At 52.0% G+C, this 20,073-nt stretch overlaps 1 protein-coding gene across 1 annotated transcript; it reads left to right on the forward strand.

Annotated features, from left to right (window-relative positions):
- Nucleotides 1-1,110: 1,110 nt before the first annotated feature.
- Nucleotides 1,111-18,118, forward strand: JDP2 (Jun dimerization protein 2). The gene is made up of 4 exons (XM_069858620.1): nucleotides 1,111-1,336; nucleotides 11,510-11,733; nucleotides 16,129-16,233; nucleotides 17,055-18,118. The coding sequence occupies exons 1-4, from the start codon at nucleotides 1,138-1,140 to the stop codon at nucleotides 17,238-17,240; spliced, it is 714 nt and encodes a 237-aa protein (XP_069714721.1). The 5' UTR covers nucleotides 1,111-1,137; the 3' UTR covers nucleotides 17,241-18,118.
- The last annotated feature ends 1,955 nt before the right edge of the window (nucleotides 18,119-20,073 follow it).

Below are 20,073 nucleotides of genomic sequence, written 5' to 3' on the forward strand. Positions count from 1 at the left end.
GGAAGGGGCTGATGTTAGAGAGGAAGAGGAAGGAGATAATTCAAATCCATGCAAATAAGTTATCAGGAAGGCCCCGTTATGCCACCTGCTCCCCCATGTCCACCCGACATCAGGGTGCTACGGCGTGGGGCACTATGACAGCGCCTGTGCCTCAGGCAATGGTCCTCCTGGGATGTCCCCGTGATGATAAAGGAAGAAGACCAAACTTTGAATCCCTCTGCCTCCTCCTGGGTCCTCGTCCCAGCCAAAGGGCTGGCGGAGCTGGGGCTGACAGACAGCACTGTGTGGGGTGTGAGCGGGCCAGGAGAGGGTGGGATGGGATGAGGAGCTCGCTTCCCCCTGGGCAGTGGGGTTGCCCTGCAGTCCTCCCTGCGCCTGTGTCTTTGCTACCCTGGGTGGTGTGGGGTGGGCACTGGGGAGCCCCAGCCACTTTTTCCAATCCTTTGGCTCCTTGTTCCCAGGTGCAGGACTCAGGAGCGGGTGGTGGCCAGAGGTGCCTGGGACTGGATCCTGGTGTGAGTGGGGGGTGCAGAGCTGGGGAGAGCAAGCGGGAGAGGGGGGAGAGTGCACCCGGTCGGAAGATGCGAGGGACGGGACGCCGTGGGGCAGAGGGGACCAGGTATCCTGGCTGTGAGGGCACAAGGGTGCCAAGGGGTGTGGGATGCCAGGGGGCAGGATGTCAGGTGCAGGATATTGGGCTGTGGGGGTGTAGGATGCCGGGGTGCGGGATGCTGGGGTGTGAGGATGCAGGATGCCAGGGTGCAGGATGCTGGGTGTGGGGCTGGGGGAGTGCGGGGTACCAGGTGCGGGATGCCGGGCTGTGAGGGTGTGGGATGCCGGGTGCGGGATGCGGGGCTGTGGAGGTGTGGGATGCCGAGCTGTAGGGGTGCGGGATGCCGAGCTGTGGGGGTGCGGGGTGCCGGGTGCGGGATGCGGTGCTGCGGGGGTGTGGGATGCGGAGCTGTCAGGGTACGGGATGTGGGGTGCGGGGTCCCCGCCTGGTCCCACCCCCGGCCGCCGCTCCCCGCCCCGCGGCCCCGCTCCCCCGCCCTCCCTGACGTGTGTCGCTGGCAGCCCGGCAGGTTCCGCATTCCCGACCCCTCCCCGCAGCCCGGGGCCGCTATATAACCGGGGCTGATGCAACCCACCCCGCCGCCCGCCACAGCCCGCGGGAGGCGCGCACCGGGCCGGCGGGGGGCGGCGGCGGTTCGAGGCGCCCGGGCGGCGACACCGGCTCCCGGCGGGGCCCGGGGGCGGCGGCGGCAGCGGCGGGGCCGAGCCCGGCCCGAGCCCCGCTCCTGCGGCCGGGCCCCCCGGCAGCCCGGGCCCCTGCACGGTGGGTGCGGGACGGGGCGGGGGGGGGTGGCGCGGGGCGGCGGGGGGCGGGCGCTGCTCGGGGCGCCCCGCGGCTCCCCGGTGCCTCCCCGCCCGCCTCACCTGCCGCGTCCCGGTCCCGGGGAGGGCAGCGAAGGGTCCCGGGGTGCCCCGTGCGGGGTGCGAGCCCCGGCGGCGCTCGGGCGCGGGGCTGAACGGGACCCGCGTTCGTTCGCACGGAGGCGCTTCGCTTTTCCGCGGGAGGGGAGAGCGCTGGGAGCGGGCTAGGGGGGGAAAGGGAGAAATACCGAGAGCGCGAGAGCCACGTTATGTTTCCATTTTCCTTTAATGAAGGCCGTGTGGAGGTGTATTTGAAAACACAGGGTCTCCTGTGCCTTCAAGGAGGGTGAGAACACTGTGCTGGCTGGTTCCAGGGCCATATGCAGCGTTTGGTGGCCAATGAAACGGGGCCTGGCTCGTTCTCTTGCTTGTCTTGGCAGCCTGTTCCACGGCTTGTGTTACCAGCCCTGGAACGCAACCGCTGCCAAGCCGAGTGTGTGTGCGGGTGTGTGTTTGGACTCCGAGAGCTCAGCAGAAACAAATGCTTCTGCGGCTCGGACCAGGATTTTTTCACTAGTTTCAGGAAAACGTGCTTGAAAAATTCTCTTTTGGAGGTTGTTGTCAGGAGCCCACACTGGGAGTTTGCTGTGTGCTTGTGTGGGGACATCTGGGAATGTCGGTCACTGGAGTTCAGATTCTCAGTGTGACTTCTGCTGATTTAAAAAAGCAAAAACCTGTCCATCCAGGGGGATGAGTGGGTGGGTGCGGGAGCCACTGTCCAAACCGTCACTGTGTTGAGCAGCAGTTGCTTCTCCCACTTTCCTGGGATCTGGGGGATTACCAAGATCTGCCGACAGCTAACATGCATGTAGCTGCCTCCTTGCTGAGATACCAACGTGGATGCTTCTTCCTCCTCTTCACAGCTGAGTGTTGAGCGTTTCTCTCCTGACAGGATCCAAAGGTCTCTGTGCTGTGCTCCTTGTGAAGGAAGAGTAGATACTCTTGGACCTCTTCCCTCCTCCTGCCCTCTCTATCCGAGCAGTGTGTCCAACTAGCCTGCTTGAGCTCAGGCAGCGCTAAGCATCCGCTCCGCCGTCGTCTTCCCTGTGCTAGTGTTTGCTACTTCAGCTGCGTTGCCTGGGCCAGGTACTTGGCAGCACGCAGTGTTTTAAGCGTCAGGCTGTTGAGAGGCTCTTTTCACTCCAGTAGGTTGTTCCTGGTGGACCTGGCCCCAGGAGCAAGGGAGGCAGAGCCGTGGTGCGTGGCGCGGACCCCTTGCCAGCCTGCGTGTGTCCTGCAGTGCTAGTGCAGCAACGAGGGAGCTCAGCAAACCTCATGCCGTCTGTCTTTGCATGGATTTCTCCATCACTTGGACTGTCCAGAGTATCAATCCAAACATTGCAAGCTGTTTTAACATGCAACCAAGGAGCTGCAAGTCAGTATGAGCCTCTCAGCTGAACAAGGCTGTTACAAACTTGCCAGAGCTGGTCCTAATATGGATTAGAGGATTTTGTGGATGACCCTGGCATTCAGGGCATAATTCTGAGGAGTTTGTAGGGGGGCCTCTCATCTCTGAGGCTGTCCTTGTCCCCTGAGGGCAGAGCTCTGTGCTGAAGTAGGGTTGTCTTCTTGAAGAAGATTCCAGCCCTGACCACATGTGGTTGTGGAAGGCCCTAGGGAATTTCACTAAGTCAGTCCTTAACCTCAGTGTCTGAGCTGCAGCCCAGCTCGGACCAGGGTATTCCTTCCTCCTTAAATCCCTTTGAGCCCCTTCGGGCAAAAACTGGATAGCTTTTACCTTCCTGCTCTGCGCTGCTGTCCAGCGGGTGATGCAGCATTACTACATGTCTGCCATGAATAATTAATTGCAATCTCTAATACCATGATAATAAATTGTCATTTATTTTGTCAATTAATTATTGCAATTGAGGAGCCTTGCTGTGCTAGGTGCTGTACAAAACCCCACTGTCACGGATTGCTTACAAGTCAATCGCTGCATTGCAGTGGTGGGGGCAGTGTAGTGCTAAACTGGAGCTTTTTACTACCCTGTGAAGGTATGAAGGAAAAATGCTTCGGGGGAAAAGGACTGAACTGGCTGCTTTGCTAACGGCAAAGGGAAGGTTATTTCTAAAGCTGAGGACTGGAGGACCAGTATCCCTGCTCCTCGTATTGGAGATAAGGAGTCAAAGCATCAAACAGGCAGATCTAGGAGCTGATTGGGTGAGGCTTAGTTGAGTGGGGAGCTGAAAAACTGCATGTGTGCTGAGGAGAGGCTGACAGCTCTGGGCTGTGGGTACAGTGTAGAGAGCAGTGCACCTCCCTTGTAACAAGAGCGAGGAGGCAGCAAGGTTCTCTGCATTCCTGTTTTCAGAAAGCTTTTCATAGCCTTCTGTATGTTAATGACTCGGATATTCCTCCTGCCATCTGTGTGAAACTGGACATGCAGGACTGAGCCAGGCTGTTGCTGTTCTCAAGATGGGTTTAGACTTCCATCTCCTGAGGAGCTGTCCTTCACAGCTCCTTCCTCTCTTTAACGTTGTGACCCTGCAGTCCATGCACTGGAGCTTGGGAGTTTGGGATGGGACCTTGCATGTATGGGCATTCACAAACCATGCAGCTCTTCTCTCACCAAGTGGGGTTGCCCACGAGAGGAGGGGAACAAAAAGGGCAGCTGCTGGGGGTGTCTGTGGGAAGGGCACAAATGCTTCTTTGGCCCCCAAACCCCAGGGCTTGGTTTTAGCAGCTGTCTCTCCCTCTTGGGGTGGAAGGGAGTGTGGAGGTAGTGAGGTACTATGGTCTCTAGCATACTGAGGTGGCCTGCTGCAGCTCAGTGCACTTGGTAAGCCATGCTGTGATTGTGTCTTAAGCTGGTCTGTAAGTAAAGAGGAATCTCCCTGGTGCCATAAAACGCTAAATGTTAGATCCTCGAAAAAGAGAGGGCGTGTACAGTTTTGTTCCAGTGAGTGTCCGTGCAGCTCTCCAGTACACTGCAAGTGGCGAGTTCCTTGGCATCAGCAGGTTCAGCAGATGAATGAATGCACAGTGGCTGTTGTTAAATTCTGTGATTGTGAGCACTACTACGTGGGTATCTGAAAAGTCTGGTTACAGCAAAGGGCTTGGCTTTTGTTGTGTTCTGGTATTTGGCAAATAACTTCTGTACTGATCAATGTGGCCTTTGGCACTGGCACTGCAGGTTGCTGCTTTTAACAAAGCAGACGAGAAGCTAAGTAGCTGATGCAGTGACCTCAACTAGATGTAACAGATGCATTTGCAGCAGGTAGCAGTTGCATGGGAATGGGGGAGTATTGTGTTTTAGACAACAGGAGAATACTGATTGCATGGCTAGGTACTTGTGGCCCTTGGAATATGGGGTAGTGGCTTTCTGCCTTCAACTTAACTTGGCACTCACGGGGGGGCTGAACCTTAAAGCGGAGGAAGGTCTGTAGGCTCCAGTGATCCTCAGCACCCTGCAGTCTCCCCAGCCAGAAGAGTCCAGATAGAAAAGAGCAAGTGGCTCTGTGCAGAGGAGGAGGAATGATAGCCAACTGCCCTGTCTTTGTTTAGGAAGTTACATTCTTGGGACATGAGAAGCTGGGCATATCAGGAAAGGGCTTTCATATAAATCGTCCTTCTACCAACAGAAGGAACTGGAAAGATGCAATGCATGACATACAGGCTAAGTGAACTTGATAACCAGAAACTAAAAAAAGGTAAAAATTACGATAAATCCATAGTAAATTCTAAGGAATCAGAAGCTGCTTCTCATGGCTGGCAGCACTACTTCTGATCTCCACAGCAGAATTATTGCCTGTTGGCCAGGAGCAGATGAAAGGCCAACAGCTGTGACTTAGGTGCTTCAAGACTGTACATACAAATAGTGACAGTATGTTAAGTGCAAACACGCTAATGAAGAGGTCGGGGATTGCTTGTGTGGTGGCTTGCAGACTTTGGCAGTGCTTTGGCGCATGGCAGCGACAAGTAATGGCAGCCACCCAGGTTGAGCCTGGAGCGAGAGAACAACAGGCGAGTACAGCCTTGGTTCTGTGGACACCGTGGGGAAGGGCTGGTAGCACAGACTTTCCTTCAGCACAGCAATATTCTCTTTTGCAATATGGGCAAAAGAGAAACATGCTGGTATTCCCAGAGTGTCAGAATCTGCTGGCTGGCAATATTAGGTGCTAGACTGGCTCCATGAGAATCAGAAGGGTACTTGGATAAGACGCTGCAGATGTCAGAGCGTGTAAAAGAGCTAATGTTGGAAGAGATCGTGATTTATAGACAGCAAAATTGAAAATAAGGTTGCAAACAGCCCTCACTCCTGCCGAGGTAGCTGACAGCGGAGATAAGACAGTAATGGCAATTTAAATTGAAGTGTGACTGTCAGATCCTGCTTTGGCATGTTGTGGTCCTTTCTGCATGATGATGAAGCTGACGCAGCAGCAGCAGCAACTGCACTAGGTTTATAAAGAAGCAAACAGCACCTTTGAATAAGTGAGGATGTATAGGATGGTCCTGGGAGGACAGTGGATACAAACTAAGGCAATTTCTGCACAGGGAAATGAATGTATGATTTCAACACAGGTAGGCATTCCTGTGCCAATTTTAGTCTGTCGGTAAGAATAGCGCTGAAGAGGTGGCAGGAGGGGTGTGAATACAGGCTAGCAACGGGAGTACGAGCCTCTGGGTTACGTGGATTATGCCTACGCACATTAGATTTATGCTGTAACTACTATGCAAGCATTAGCTCCTTAAGAAGAAAAAAAACCCAAAACAACAAACCAAACAAAAACAATCCCCAGAAAAAGCAGCACTGAAATTGGTATGGAAAGGAGAAAACGAACCCAAGCAAATGAAGATTAGAACTGCTGGAGAAAGAAGAGTATTTAGGGGCAGTCCCTGAGGAAGCCGAGCAACTGCGTGGGACAGTAACAACTTTGTAAAGTTTCTTCCCATTAGTTTTTTGTGGGCTTCAGAATAACAGACTCTGGCAACAGAAGGAAAACTGAGTAATGGGTGCTGCCCTTAGGAAATCAAATCAATCGGTGTCACAAACTGACCATAAGGATGTAATTGGGAAACAAAGCACAAACACTTGTCACTGTGAGGAAAGATGCAGCAAACCCAAGGTGAACAAAGGAAGCTGCACGGTTGTCAGCTTTTTGGGGGTGAGACTGCTGATAAAATAACTGAGCTTCACCTAAGGTTGAGGAGACCACAAGAACCATGCCAAAGCGAAGATGCAAAAATAACTGCAATAATTAGGAAGGTTTACAGACATTTAGGCAAGAGGTCAAGTCTTGTGTTACAGCATTTTTAACCAGAACAAGGGGAGTGTAGAGGCAGAGCTAAAGAAATACAAACTGAATTTTGACCCGTGAAATCACGTGTTGACCTCATTTTTGCTGTAAGGATAGTTGCTGAAGAGAGCATTGAATGACGCAAGCTGCTCATTGCTGAACTGAAGTTATAAGAAAGCCTTCTCTGTCTCCTAATTCACTCTGGAGCATCTTGATGTCGTGGCATGAAATGATGAATAGCATCAGTGCAGAAGGCACAGCTACGGTGTATGTAAACTCGAGCAGCTGGCATCATGCAGATCCTAGTGTCAGATGTAAGGCTGCGCATTCTCTTTCCCCTCGCTACTTTGCTTTGCTGTTGGCTTCATTATGGGAAAAAGCATAGTTGATACAATGCAGGAATTGTTGTACAGCCATAGGACACCAGAAAGCTAGGTTTTACTGAAGGCAAAATGTTTCTCAGCTCATGTAAGAAGACATTGAAAGACTGCCTGGCATTGAGGAATAAAGACTGTATTAATAATCAGTTCTGGAAAAGAAAAACATCTAATAAGAATCCCAACTAAAGCAATGTGTTAGAAAGGGAAGGAATACAGAGGTGGATTGGTTCATGTGCCTTAGAAATAACAAACACTGCAAGGGAATATCCAGAAAGGAATTAGGAATTGGCAAAGCACCAGCTGTATTCACCCCATCAAGCAAGATGTGGCTATTGAAAAACTACAACTTAACTCAGATCTTGAGCTTCCTAGTTATTTCTGCCCTACCATGCAAACGTGGTAGAAATGTTCCAGAGATATAGGTGGGCATGTCAATGTCTTCCAGGGTAATGGCCTCTGGAAGAAGACCAAAGTAGTAAATAGAATTACATGCCTTGGCTTTTTTGACATGATCAAAGTACAACTTCTTACCTCTAGTGTAAACCAGAAAAGAAGGTGAAAGTGTCTGGGACTTGAAATGAAAGGAAAGCCTCTTTTACAGGAGGAAGAAGCAAAAGGCGTGGAACAGGAATCTCTTTGAGCTGCAAGGAGTGACAGTGCCTGGTACTGAGGGGCATTGAGGGCTGGGCGAGGTGATTGGTCACCGCACCCTTGCTCTGCAGAAAGGGGCAGCATTTCTCCTAGTTTCTTTCTTATCTGCATGGTTATAACCCTGATGGGGAATGGTTTTATGTTTCCCTCGAAGGTCTAACTCAGCTTAACTCTTGGCAGTTCTCAATGTGCTCCTGAGCTTCCTGACTGCTGAGCAAGAACTTGCTTGTAGGGGTCACTTTTTCCCTTCCCACCTTGTTCTCAGCTCATCTTAATGCAAAGGTTCGTGTTCTTCCAGGTGGCTGGTAGTGCTTTGGTTTGACTAGCTTTAGATTTAGTTTACACTGGTGCAGGTGTGATGTGGGCTTTGGCAGTGCAGTCCTGGCTCCAGGATACATTTTTAAGAGCATGTTAGGTACTGGGCCAGGTGCTTCACTCTGACCTGTGCCTGATGTCATGCTGGTACAAAGGTAGAGGGAAAAGGTGGGTCACAGGAAACACATGGTTTTCTCAAATCTTTAGCCAGTTGTCCCTGGGGAGGTGCCCCAGGTTCAGGAGTGCAGAGGGATGTTCAAGTGACCAGGTGGTACCACTGTTCAGAGAACAGATTTCTCCTTCCCCCTTATTTTATGAATTGCAGTGACCATGAGTTCCTTCTAGCTGAGGACCTGGAGTGTCCAACCCAGTGTTTGGGTGCTGTCAATTGTATGTTGTGGTGGAAGGAAACATGTTAAAATTCCCCATGTCTGGAATGGATTCAGGCATCCAGTGCTGGCCTCAAGTCGCTTCCCAGCCTGAAGCCTGGGAAAGGGTGGGTCAGGGTCCCAAACCAGTGTGTGCCATAGCAGCTCACGTGGTATTTGCAGGAAGGAGTCTTCAAGAGGTTGTTCACGTCACTTGGCTAGCGATTTCTTTATTTTGTTTTTCTTAACTGTTAAAGCTGGGGATGGACATCTATGGTGAGGGGGTCTGCAGCAGCTGGCCTGGGATGCACTGCTGCTGGCAGGCTTCTTCCCTAGTGTCACAGCATGACGTCTCGGAGCAGTGGTTGGGAAACAGCTCTGCAGTGCATGCAGCTACCCCAAAATAGTAGACTGAATTTAACTCCACAAAGCTGAGTCTTGTGATAGTGTAACCTTAGAAGAACCTCTGGAGTCACCCGCCCTTTGCCATGCCACCTCACTGACCCAGTGCCTCTTGCTGGAGAGGGACAATCTGTGAGGAAGATCGTTAAGAATTTAGGCACGGTCCCCAAATAAGTTTTTGCATTTTTCTGTCTGGAGTGCAGTGTAGGGTACGATGGTGCCTGGTTTCTGGAGGAGGGAAGCATCTTACCCATGTGTAGGCCTGAAAGGAAGGGGAGGGAGGTAGCATACAGCTTCAGAGCGCTGCTGTGAGTGGGCATCTCCTGACACTGTACAGGGCAACAGCTGCAGATGTTGAATCACAACTGTCTTTCTGTAGAAATTGCTATGGAAGAATTAGTACTTTGGATCAGTTTAGGTCCTTGCAGTCTTAGTGAATTCATGTGTATAATCTTTTCTGAGGTCCAGTATAATTTCCGAGTATTTTCTTTCTGTTCTGTCACCAAATGGGCAGGAGTCCGTTTCATTAGTTAGTGCCACTTTGCTTCAGAAGTTACTCATCTCTGCTATCTTTCCCATCTTCTCCTTTTCAGGTTTTAGTGTCCTTGTACAGATCACCTGCCCCAGGCCCAGCTTCCTCCCACCACACGCCAGCACTGCTGAGCACTGGCCTGCTCTCCCATTTCTGGTCTCTTCTGAAGGATGACCAGAGCAGAGGTGATTCCTGCTCACCGCCTCTTTATGGTCATGGTCTTGCTGTATTTGCTTTCTGCGCTCTTTTTCAAGTCCTGTTGGTCACCACTGCTGTCTGCTGAGCAAATTCTGCCAAGGGACATCTCTTATTAACACTTGGATGTCTTTTATGGCAGATTTGAGCATATGACAGCTCACAGCATATTGCAGCTTGTAGGCGCTCTCTGATGCAAATCCCCTTGTCTGTCACACCAGTGTGGCTTTCACAGCACCCCTGCTGGGAGCTTTGGAGCTTGCGTCTTTACCCTCGACTAATGATTGGCTTTCCTTCCCTTCTGCTGCTCATCTCCTGTTCCTTCGCATTAACAAATACACCTAGTCATTTCCTGGATAAAATGATGTGCCAAGAAATCCTTAACTTCTCTGCTTGTCATAATTAACTCTGTTCAGCCTGCTTCCGTTGACACTGCTTGAGAAGGAGAGTTGGACCAGACAATCTCCAGAGGGCCCTAGCTGTTCTCTGACTCTGTGATCCAACAGTCCTCTCTTACATGCAGCTTTACTCAAGCTTTCAGCCTGGCACTGGCAGATTAGTCAGCCCAGGATGGCGAGTACTGAGCAACTGTGGCAGCTGGTTTGACAATGTATGTGTGGCTCTGCTTAGCACAACTATACTGCCTGGACTAAAAGTCTGCCTTGTCCGTTACCTGGTCTCTCAGCAGCTGAGACTTCAAGGTTTAGAAAGGGCAGAGCAAGTGCATTTTATCCCTTGCTTAATGCATCTCCTTGCTGTGGCAGTCAGTGCTGTCAGAGCTTCGAGGAGTTTGTTCAGACTAATGTGACTGATGGTCCTTTGTGGGCCTCTCTTCCATGATTTTGCCCAACTGCTCATTGCATCCTGCCTCATGACTTACTCTAGTGGTTGCGTGAAGCTGCTCAGTGAGATTTTTGGTTTCACTTTATTAGCCTGTTTCTCTCTTCTGACGTCACTAATCCCTCTTCCATGCTCCACAGATGCCTTCTGGCGCAGGGGCAGGATGCAGTGGATGCCTGGAGGCTGCCAGAGTGTGCTGGGGCATGAGCACTGGGACATGTGGTTGAGTTGACGGGGGGGAAAATGGATACTGTGTGGACAGAAGTTGACTCCGCATGTTGTAACTGGGTCACTTCTGAGTATTCCAAACCAGTTACACAAGCAGGAATGTACTTGTGCTGCAGCCAACAACTACCTGGTCCCTTTGCTTTTTGGCTGACACAACAGCTCCAGCTTTATGGGCTTCCCATTTTTGTTGTAATTTTGTTTCTTTACCTCTCCACTGCTTGTTCTTCATGTTTCCTAGTAACTCCATTTCTTCTGCCTGTAAGTGACTTACCAAAGCTTGTCCCCATCTTATTCTCACTTGCACTGTGATTTTTTTCTTTCCTGATAGAAGAAGCCTTTTGCACCTTGTTCCCTTCCCCTTCCTTTTCAGCCTTCACATGCTCATGTCTGCGCTGGTAGATGTTTGTTCAGTGGTGAACTTTTTTCTCTCACAGTTTTATCCCTGGTTCCAGTGTGCTGTGTCCCAGCCCTGACCAGCAGGCTGAGCCTGCCCAGAAAATGTCCAGTCTAAGGCATTTATGGTCTTCTTTATGCCATTTTCTTATTGTCCTAATAACCTACTCATTAAGCAAAACTCAAGAGCAAACCATCTTCTGCACTCCAGAGAAGGGTGTGCCAAAACTAGTAGTCCACAGGACTGCTGTTGATGCAGCCGGCTTTTGTTCTTCTGATGCTTTGCCTCTCGGGTCTCTTCCCTTCCTGATCTGTACACCAGTAGTGTAATCCTTCCTAGCAGGATTCATGTATTTTGGTGTCTGTCACCCAGGTTCTGCTTAGTCCTTGCCTTTGCCATCCCTGGGGAAGAGTATCTGCTTTCCCTGGTTTGCACCCTGTTAGGTGATAAGACTGTAGAATAAATTTGGCTTGTGCTGTGATGCGGGGCCCTTTAGCTGGGTTGTAACGGGCTGTGTCTCACTCTCCCTCCAGCCTACGAAGCTGTTTTCCCTGTTATGATGCCTGGGCAGATCCCTGACCCGTCCCTGACGGCTGGCACGCTGCCTGGGCTCGGCCCCTTGACGGGACTGCCTGGCACAGCCCTGACTGCCGAGGAGCTGAAGTACGCCGACATCCGCAACATTGGGGCCATGATCTCGCCGCTCCACTTCCTGGAGGTGAAGCTTGGGAAGAGACCCCAGCCTGTGAAAAGTGAGGTAAGTCTCAGGTGCTGCTGGCCGCAGATGGCCCTGCAGGGCTGTTGCCTGCACCTACCTGGGTTTCTCTCCTGCTTGGGCTTGGGTTTTCTGCTAGCAACGTGTTTCATAAGCATGTCACACTGCCTGCTTGGTGATATGGGTGCATGCTGGCAGCTGCTTCACTGTGACTGTGCTTGAATTTCTGTCCCTGTGGCATGGGGTGGGAGCGGTGGCCTCAGTGTCCCAGACCTGACTGGTCCCACAAAGCTGTTGGCGGTCAGCTGAACTCAAACTCTACCTGTGCAGTGGGGTTTGGTGCAGCCAACCTGTCTCTGGGTTGGAGTGTGCACCCAAAGGAGAAACTGTGCAGCCCATTGGAGGGTTTGTGGGATGCTTTCGTCTTGTCTCTGGTGTCAATGAGCTTTTGGTGCTGCTGGCATTGCTGTTACCTTTCCTGTGGGAACAAGGCGTGTGGGCGAGTGGTGCTGAGTGGCTGCAGTGGCTCGGCTTGTGCCACAGGCATTGCTGGCAGGAGCTGCCCCTGCCTCTCTGCTTAGGGGGGACCTGGCGTCCCCTTGGTGCTCCTGGGACTGGGAAGGTGTGTGGCTTCTGCTCAGTACTGCAAGCTGGCATGTCGGAACCAGGCTGCAGGGACTCGGGAAGCACTTGCTCAGTGTTTTCCTTCTGTGATTGTCTTGTGTTAGTTGTCCAGTCTCTTTAACTCCTGCTATCCTGATGGTGAGTTTTGCACTCCTTGCCGCCTGCAGATGGAGCTGGGAACCCATCACTTTGGGGGCCCCACTGATGTGGGTGGTAGCTGCTGTCAGAAGGTCCAACAAACAGTCCTTCTGAACAGTGCATTTGCTTTTGCGTGAGGATACCTCTGATGTCATGTGAGGATGAGGTGATGTGCACTCTCTGGATACTTCAGTGAGGAGGTGCTGTATGGTGTGAAAGGCTGCCTATAATGAGCTGCAGTGGGTAAAACATTAGTTCTAGGGAGCAGCCCACTCTCCAAATGGTGCTGACAGTTCTCTTGGCCCAACTCTTATGGCAAAAGCTCAGCAGCACCCAGGCCTAGCTGTGAGTAGCATGCCTGTCCCTTCCCCTCGGTCTCTTTTTGGTGGGCTTCTGCTGGTTCGGTAGAGTCCATCTGATCACCTTGTGCAGGAGTTCTGTGTCCAAAGGGGTGTCCAGTCAGCTTGTGCAGCATCCCATGGAATTCACCTAGGGAAAGACTGGGTAACTCTGCAATGGCAGGGACTGAGGCTAGGACGCTGTGGGAAGCCATCAGAAGGGCCTGGGCAGTGCTAATTGCTTTTGTCCTTTTATGGGCAAAGCACTCCTGGGTTGGTAGCTGAAGCCAGATGCTGTCCCAGGCTCCTGGACTGGCTATCATGCAGCAAAGCGGGTGCAGTGCCCGTCTTGCTTCATGGATTGGGGAAAAAGAGGCAGTCCAGCTGGGGTGTCTTCCTGGGCACAGCTCCTTTCCTGGGGGATCTCGGGCACCTCTGAGCTGGCCCTGCAACAGCTGCTTTTGCTGAGTGGGTGTGGGGATGTGATCTCATCACCCTCTGCATAACAGGGACAGGGCAGCTCTGCCCTGCAGCAGGTACTGGAAGTGCCAAGTGTCCTCTGACCCCGTTGTTGAGGCACCATGTGGAGGCAAGATAAGAGGAAATTCACTGGCAGCCCCTGTATGGCTGCCTTTCCTGCAGCTGGTTCCTTCCTTGCGTGGCCTTTGAAGCGGAGAAGTTGAGGACAGCAAATGGAGCTGTCCCTGGCACAGGCTTTGCAGTGAAAGCCTGGGGGAGCTGAAGCGGTAGCTGCTTATCCCATGAGTGGCCAAGGAGCTGCCCACGCATAATTTTGCAATGCAGCCTGCAGCTGCTTTGCTCTTGCCAGGGAGCCAGAGGCCGAGGATGCTGGGTACTGGCATGCCATGCTCTACGCGGTGCCTGGGAGGGTGAGCTGCTCCCTGCAAGCTGGGGAACAGGCTGCTTTCTCTGCTGTGCTGGGGGGACCAGCATCTCCTTACACTGGGGTGTGTGTCCCTAGGAGTGCACACAAAACCTACCCAATGTGTGCTGGGTGCTGTCCAGACCCACCAGGCAGGTTGCCCTCCTCTTGGGGCAGCTGGAGACAGGTGCTGCCAGGCCTCACCACCACCAAAACCTGCATGGGGTGCTGCCTCTGGGACAGAGTTCTGTCCCTCAGGCTGACTAAGGAAGCAATTCAGGAGGCAGCCCCAGAACTTCTACCCACAGGGTTCCCCTGGAGATCAGCTACTGGGGTGATACACCATCGCTGTCTGTTGTTCCTCTGAGTAGAGTCCTAATCCCCAGCACCAGGGCCATGTCATGTTTCCGAACTGAAATCAGGCAGAAGCAAAGAGAGGACACCTGCTTTCTTGAAACTACAGGAGCTGTTGTAAAAAAGCGTAGCCAAGAGTTCAAGCTACTGCTGTCTGTGCTGAGCCACCCTCCTTGAGCATCTATACCCTATCTAAGGAACACAGCCCTTTGCTTGGCTCCAGTGGGGTGGAGGCGAAGCTGAAGGGAACAGGGACAGGTCTCAAACTTTGGTACAATGCTTGGGAAGTAAGGCAGAGAAGACTGCTATTAGAGCCATAAAGCCTGGACGTTGTCTTCTAAAGCATGCTACATGCTGCATATTGGATATGCAGGGCACACATAAGGTACCCTTCAGTCTAACTCTGCTGAGTTAATGTTTCGTCTTGCCCTTGCACACTACATTGAGATGTTTTGATTAGAGAGCTTTGGACTTTGTGAATGTTAGCAGCATGCACACTGTGCTGTGGACAGTGGCACCTGCAGCTTTTGTTTCCTGCAGGGACCACTGGTGTACCTGCATGTAGGGTAATCGGGTGGCCCACTCCTACCACCACTTTGTAGCCTTGGTATTGGGAATCTCCGACTTTCCTCTTGTGGTGGCTAAGCCCAGGTGCTAGAGCAGAGCAACAAGGCTGTTAAGATGGTGTGTGTTGTTGGAGGCTTGTCTAGCACATGTGTGCCTCCAGGACACTGTCTTGGGGAGGTAAGAAGGGAAGGATGCAGCTGCCTTCTCAGACTGGAGCTGCCCTTACTGAAGGTGCAAATACATAGGTTGTGGAAGTGCTCATAAAGCAAATGTTGCTGCCACTGCATTTGAAGAGATGTGTGCTGTCATGTATCAGTTGATAGGAACAAAGCAGTTCAGTCTGACATCTCAGATTTTGGAGTCCCAGGCCAAATCATAGAATCACAGAATAGTTTGGATTGGAAGGGATCTTAAAGATCATCCAGTTCCAACCCCCCTGCCATGGGCAGGGACACTTCCCACTAGATCAGGCTGCCCAAAGCCCCATCCAACCTGAGCCTGAACACCTCCAGGGATGGGACAGCCACAGCTTCCCTGGGCAACCTGTGCCAGTGCTTCACCACTCTCATACTGAAGAAATTCTTTCATACGTCTATTCTAAATCTGCCCCTCTCCAGTTTATACCAATCCCCCCTTGTCCTATCACAAGCCTCTGTAAACTGTCCCTAGCCATGCTACAAAGTATAATCTGGATGCTGCCTTTCCAAGGCTTTCCAGCACTCAGATTTTTCTTGAAGGAGCTGGTTTGGGTTCTCTGATATAAACATGCCATAGGCCATTTACTCAGGCTTTGTAGTAAATACCCCTAAATACTTTGATTATGGGTTTCTAGCCCATAGGGCTTATTGGCAAGGCCTGTGTGGTTTGAGTCAAACAGCGCAGAGCAACTGAGTTGTGGCAAACAGTGCAGGCATTGCTGCGTCGTGTTTCTGTACAGGAGATGTGGAACCTGTCCCCACCTTACTGTTGTGGCCCTGTGACTTGACTGGCACTGATGCTGCAGCTGACAGTCCCACATACTGAGGGTCTGGGAACAGCCAGGCCCAACTGGGGGATCTTTCAGGTTTCTCTGCCCCTTGCCTTTGGCTGTGTGTGTGATGCTTTGAATGACTGTGCTCAGAGCTGTGCCTGTAGACATGTGTGACAAACTATGGCCATTTTTGGAGGATGGGACTCAATTCCCCTTGTCTCTGCCCTCCCTTAGGGAGGGAGCAGCCCTGCATAGAATTCTGTTCCCTGCCAGCCAGGTCCCCAGCAGTGGGTGCTGCACTGGATGCCCTCCCCTTGTCCCCACAGAGTGGAGCTAGAGGCTGTGGCAGCAACAGGCTTGGTTTCTGTTGAGCATTAGGTCATGTTTAAGGTCCCTTCCAACCCAAACTATTCTATGATTCTATGTCACTGGTGTCCACTGGCATGTGTGGTTAACACCTGTCTGCTTGCCCTGCCACCAGTGAGCCTGCTGGATGCTCGTCCTTACTTCGTGCCTGCCTCACACCTGCTGACTCTGACCTGGGTTTCTTTGTCTCATTGCAGCTGGACGAGGAAGAGGAGAGGAGGAAAAGGCGCAGGGAGAAAAACAAAGTAGCAGCAGCACGATGTCGTAACAAGAAGAAGGAGAGGACTGAATTCCTGCAGCGGGTGGGTGCCCTGATGTGTCCCAGAGTGCAGCAGGGACCTTGGCAGGGGCACCTGCGTAGAAAGGTGCACCAGCTGTGGGCATTGCTCCCTCCTGAACTGCCCCTCTGCCTCCCCTTGCTTCTGTGCCCTTCTCTGGGAAACTACAGGCCTATCGGCTCTGTTTCTTTGAGCCTGTGAAGGTGGTGGCCCTGTGCAGGCAGAGCTGACAGCATCCCAGTGCCCAGAGTACCAGGGATAGAGGGGGCTGGAGGTGGTCTTTGCGCTTGGGGGAGAGAGGGCTGATGATTGTCTCAGTGCTGGAGCAGGAGCACCTGTGGGAATGCAGCACAGGACAGGGCCCAACAGCATGCTGGCCCCTTGCCCAAATTCCTGCAGGATCCCCTGTTCTGAGACCTTTCACTCGTGACCCCAAGGCAGGAAAGCTCACAGCACTGTGCTGCTTTTCTGCAAGGTGTGCCGGGACCTGGGCAAACAACAAAGCCCTTTCACAAGGGCAGATCCCTGCAGATGAGGGGGGAAAATGTAAACGTGGGTTTGTTTCAAAACACCATTCCAGACCATGGAAAGCAGCTAGGCTGAGGTTTTGCTGTGATGCACCAGACGCCTGTTCTAGGAGCTGGCTGTGCATTTCCTTGTGCTGGCACTGCATAACACAAGGCAGCAGGGCTGGCAATGAACTGCTTGGAAGGGACCTGATGCCTTGGCAGGTCTGCAGGGCTAAGGCAGCACCGAGCAGAGATGCTTTGTTGGCCACATTGTCCCTCCTTGTATCTTCTCCTGTTGGAGTAAAGTGACATGTGGTTGTGTTTCTGTTCTGCTAGGAGTCTGAGCGACTGGAGCTCATGAACGCTGAGCTGAAGGCCCAGATAGAAGAGCTGAAACAGGAGAGGCAGCAGCTGATCCTGATGCTGAACCGGCACCGTCCCACCTGCATCGTGCGGACAGACAGCGTCAAGACACCTGAGAGTGAAGCCAACCCGTTGCTGGAGCAGCTAGAGAAGAAGTGAAGGTGGCACTGGGCCAGGAAGAGGAGACAGTGGTGCAGGGTCTTCCAGGGTCTCTAATGTATGTACTGTATGAAGAACTGTGCACCCAGGCCTGGTGCAGCCAAGACCCAGTGGGCTTCCTTGGGAACTATGGACCAAACAAATATGGGGACAGAGGATCAGGAACCTGTCAACCACGTACTCTGAGGCTGAACCTGGGAGCAGGGCTAACAGTGCCCGTGAGGGCAACCTCCCAGTGATACCTCATCATGGCCCTTCAACCTGCTTGCAGCCCTGGGGACCCATGATGCTGCAGCATGTCCCACGAAGACCGTGCGTCCTGTGGGGAGCAGGGGCCACGAATGGAGGAGCGGCAACCATCCAGTGCCCACCAGTGCCCTGCCCAGAGGCCACCACTGCTCCTGGTATATGCTCCAGAGGGAAACCCAAACCCAAGAACCACAAACACTTGACAGCCCCATCTGGTGGGCAGGCCTGTCGGGGCTCGGTGGCGCAGGCGCCCCCCACAAGCACACTCTCAGTATAATGTTTACAGCCCAGCTGTCCGTGTCGGCCGTGCTCTTGAATGCACATTTTTACACATTTTTTAAAGTATTTTTTACAAAGTTTTTATACAGCGATCTCTATATGGATTTATATAATCACTAGATGTGATCCCATAGAAATGTATGTTATGATGGTCTGTTTGTTACAAATGCATATGCCACAGTTATCTCCATTGTGTTACTTGTCCGGTAGCATCCGGCTCCTGCTCCAGGGTGCTGGAAGGTGGTCCAAGCCACCCTCTGCAGTGGCATCGCTACCTTCTCCATCCATGTATGTCCTTCATAATACTCAGTTCTGTATCTCTCAGTAAATGTTACCTTTACTTTTGCTGCCCTCCTGTGCTCTGTCTGGGTCAGGCCATGGTGAGCTCTGGCCCGAGCTTGGCACTATGGCAGCATTTGTCAGGTCTGACCATGCAGGTGGATTCCTGGCCGAGATGGATGTTGGAGCTTGTGGTTCTCTGTGTTAGCAGCCGTGGGCCAGGGGAATTCACCCTGGAGAAGGTGGGAACCTTGGAGGCATCTCTGACTGTTGTCAAGCAAGAAGTAGCTCAGCACAGCACTGAAGAGGGCAGGCAGGGCTTGGCTTGTCTGCTGGGATGGCAGAGGTGTGAGAATCCTAGAATGCCAGGTTGGAAGGGATTTCAAGGATCATCTGGTCCAACCTTTTTAGGCAACATATAGTTTAAATGAGATGGCCCTGTCAAGCTGAGCCTTAAAAGTATCCGGTGTAGAGGCCATCTCATCCTTATCTGGTCCTTCTTGTTTCAGGCCTGAATACAGCAGTTTGAACTCAAAAGAAATGGGGGAGTTGTCATGATGTCCTTGTGGTGGTGATCTCCTCATGAGTCTCTGCTGGGTACCAGCCTTGCCCCTAACTGATGTGCTGGGAAAGTTCCTAAAACTTGCCCTAGGCTTTTGCCAGTGCTGACCACAGCGGTGTGGAAGTTGAGAGGATAAACAGCCAGGTGTGCTGTATTCGTGACTCTTGCATATAAAGGCAATGAGGAGGTGCGTTGGTCTGGACTGGGACAGATGCCACTTCATACATTGGCACCACTGAACACAAAAGGGAACTGAGGTGCAGTGGTGCCAATCTTCTTCTCCAAACCCAATCTTCTCCCAGTGGGTGACCTACCCATTGCCAGTGTGGATGAGGCTACTTTGATGCAAACTGCAAGTGAAAGAAGCTTTTAGCATGATGAGCTTGACCTAAATGTGACAACAGCATGGAAGGAAGTCTTCCCTGAGTATGACGGCTTCTTTGGTACGTTTCTCTCTATATCCTCCTTTTCCACCCTTAAACTCCAGGGTTATCTGAAATTGGTCCTTTCCATGTTCCATAGTTGCTTCTTGGATTTCCCCTCTGTTTCCATAACTTCTGTCTTTGGGACCTCCCAAAATGCAGCCTGCTGCCAGGTTTTTTTTTTTCTAGTGTGAAGCATGTTGGATCTGTTACAGTTTTAGCCCTGAGAGGACATGTTTCCTGAGGTTCTCTAGAGGGATGTGCAAGGACAGGACCTGAAACAAAGCTGGTGGAGAAAAGCAGTATTTGGCCTCGGTCCTGCCACGCAGCCCTTGAAGCTGGGCAGTTGTCCCTCTGCACTTCCTTCTGCCCAGGCCCTGGAGCAGTGGCTCAGGCCTAACCCATGTCAGGAGCCAATCTTCATACTTTAAAGAACACTATTGCTCTCCTTGAGCCCTTGCTGGGCCTGCTTCTCTCTTCAGGATTTTATTTCCCTCTGCAGAACATTTATGGTAATGAATTTTCAGGCTCTTGCAAGTATCTGTTTCCACTTGTGGTCAGCACGATCTCCACAGGCATCTCAAGCTTTTTGCTCACCTGGAGAGCCTGTGCACTCATCCCGGTGGGGGTGGACTCTCACCTACCTACCACACATTCACACATTCCAGTAACACCAATGGTGCCACAGGTGCAGGCAATGGCTCTTTTCTGGCAAAGGGCCATGCTGCAGGAGAGCTTCCTGCCATGAAAACAGCTAGCTTGGAAGAGAAATATAAGATGCCATTGGAAACTAAGCAGCTAGCAAAGGCAGCAGCGGTGGAGTGATGGATCTACATTGGTTTAATGCTCAGCTACTCCAGCCAAGGCTCAGGCAGGAGGTATCTGAGCCCTGCCAGTGCGTGGATAGGTTTTTGTCCAGTCTTCTGTCTATCCTCCATACAGTCTTTTGCTGCATTCTAGTCAGTCTAGGGCCTTTCTTTTCATTAGGCTACGACCCAGTAAGGTTAAAGTGGAGGGGTTTGGCCTTTGCCCCATAAGCCAC

Source organism: Phaenicophaeus curvirostris, chromosome 5 (assembly GCF_032191515.1).
Source record: "Phaenicophaeus curvirostris isolate KB17595 chromosome 5, BPBGC_Pcur_1.0, whole genome shotgun sequence".
Taxonomy (NCBI): domain Eukaryota; kingdom Metazoa; phylum Chordata; class Aves; order Cuculiformes; family Cuculidae; genus Phaenicophaeus; species Phaenicophaeus curvirostris.

Coding starts and splice junctions, on each gene's coding strand:
- JDP2 (XM_069858620.1), top strand. CDS start 1,138: ATGCAACCCACCCCGCCGCCCGCCACAGCCCGCGGGAGGCGCGCACCG. Junction 11,734..16,128: donor CCCAGCCTGTGAAAAGTGAG/GTAAGTCTCAGG, acceptor GTCTCATTGCAG/CTGGACGAGGAAGAGGAGAG. Junction 16,234..17,054: donor GGACTGAATTCCTGCAGCGG/GTGGGTGCCCTG, acceptor CTGTTCTGCTAG/GAGTCTGAGCGACTGGAGCT.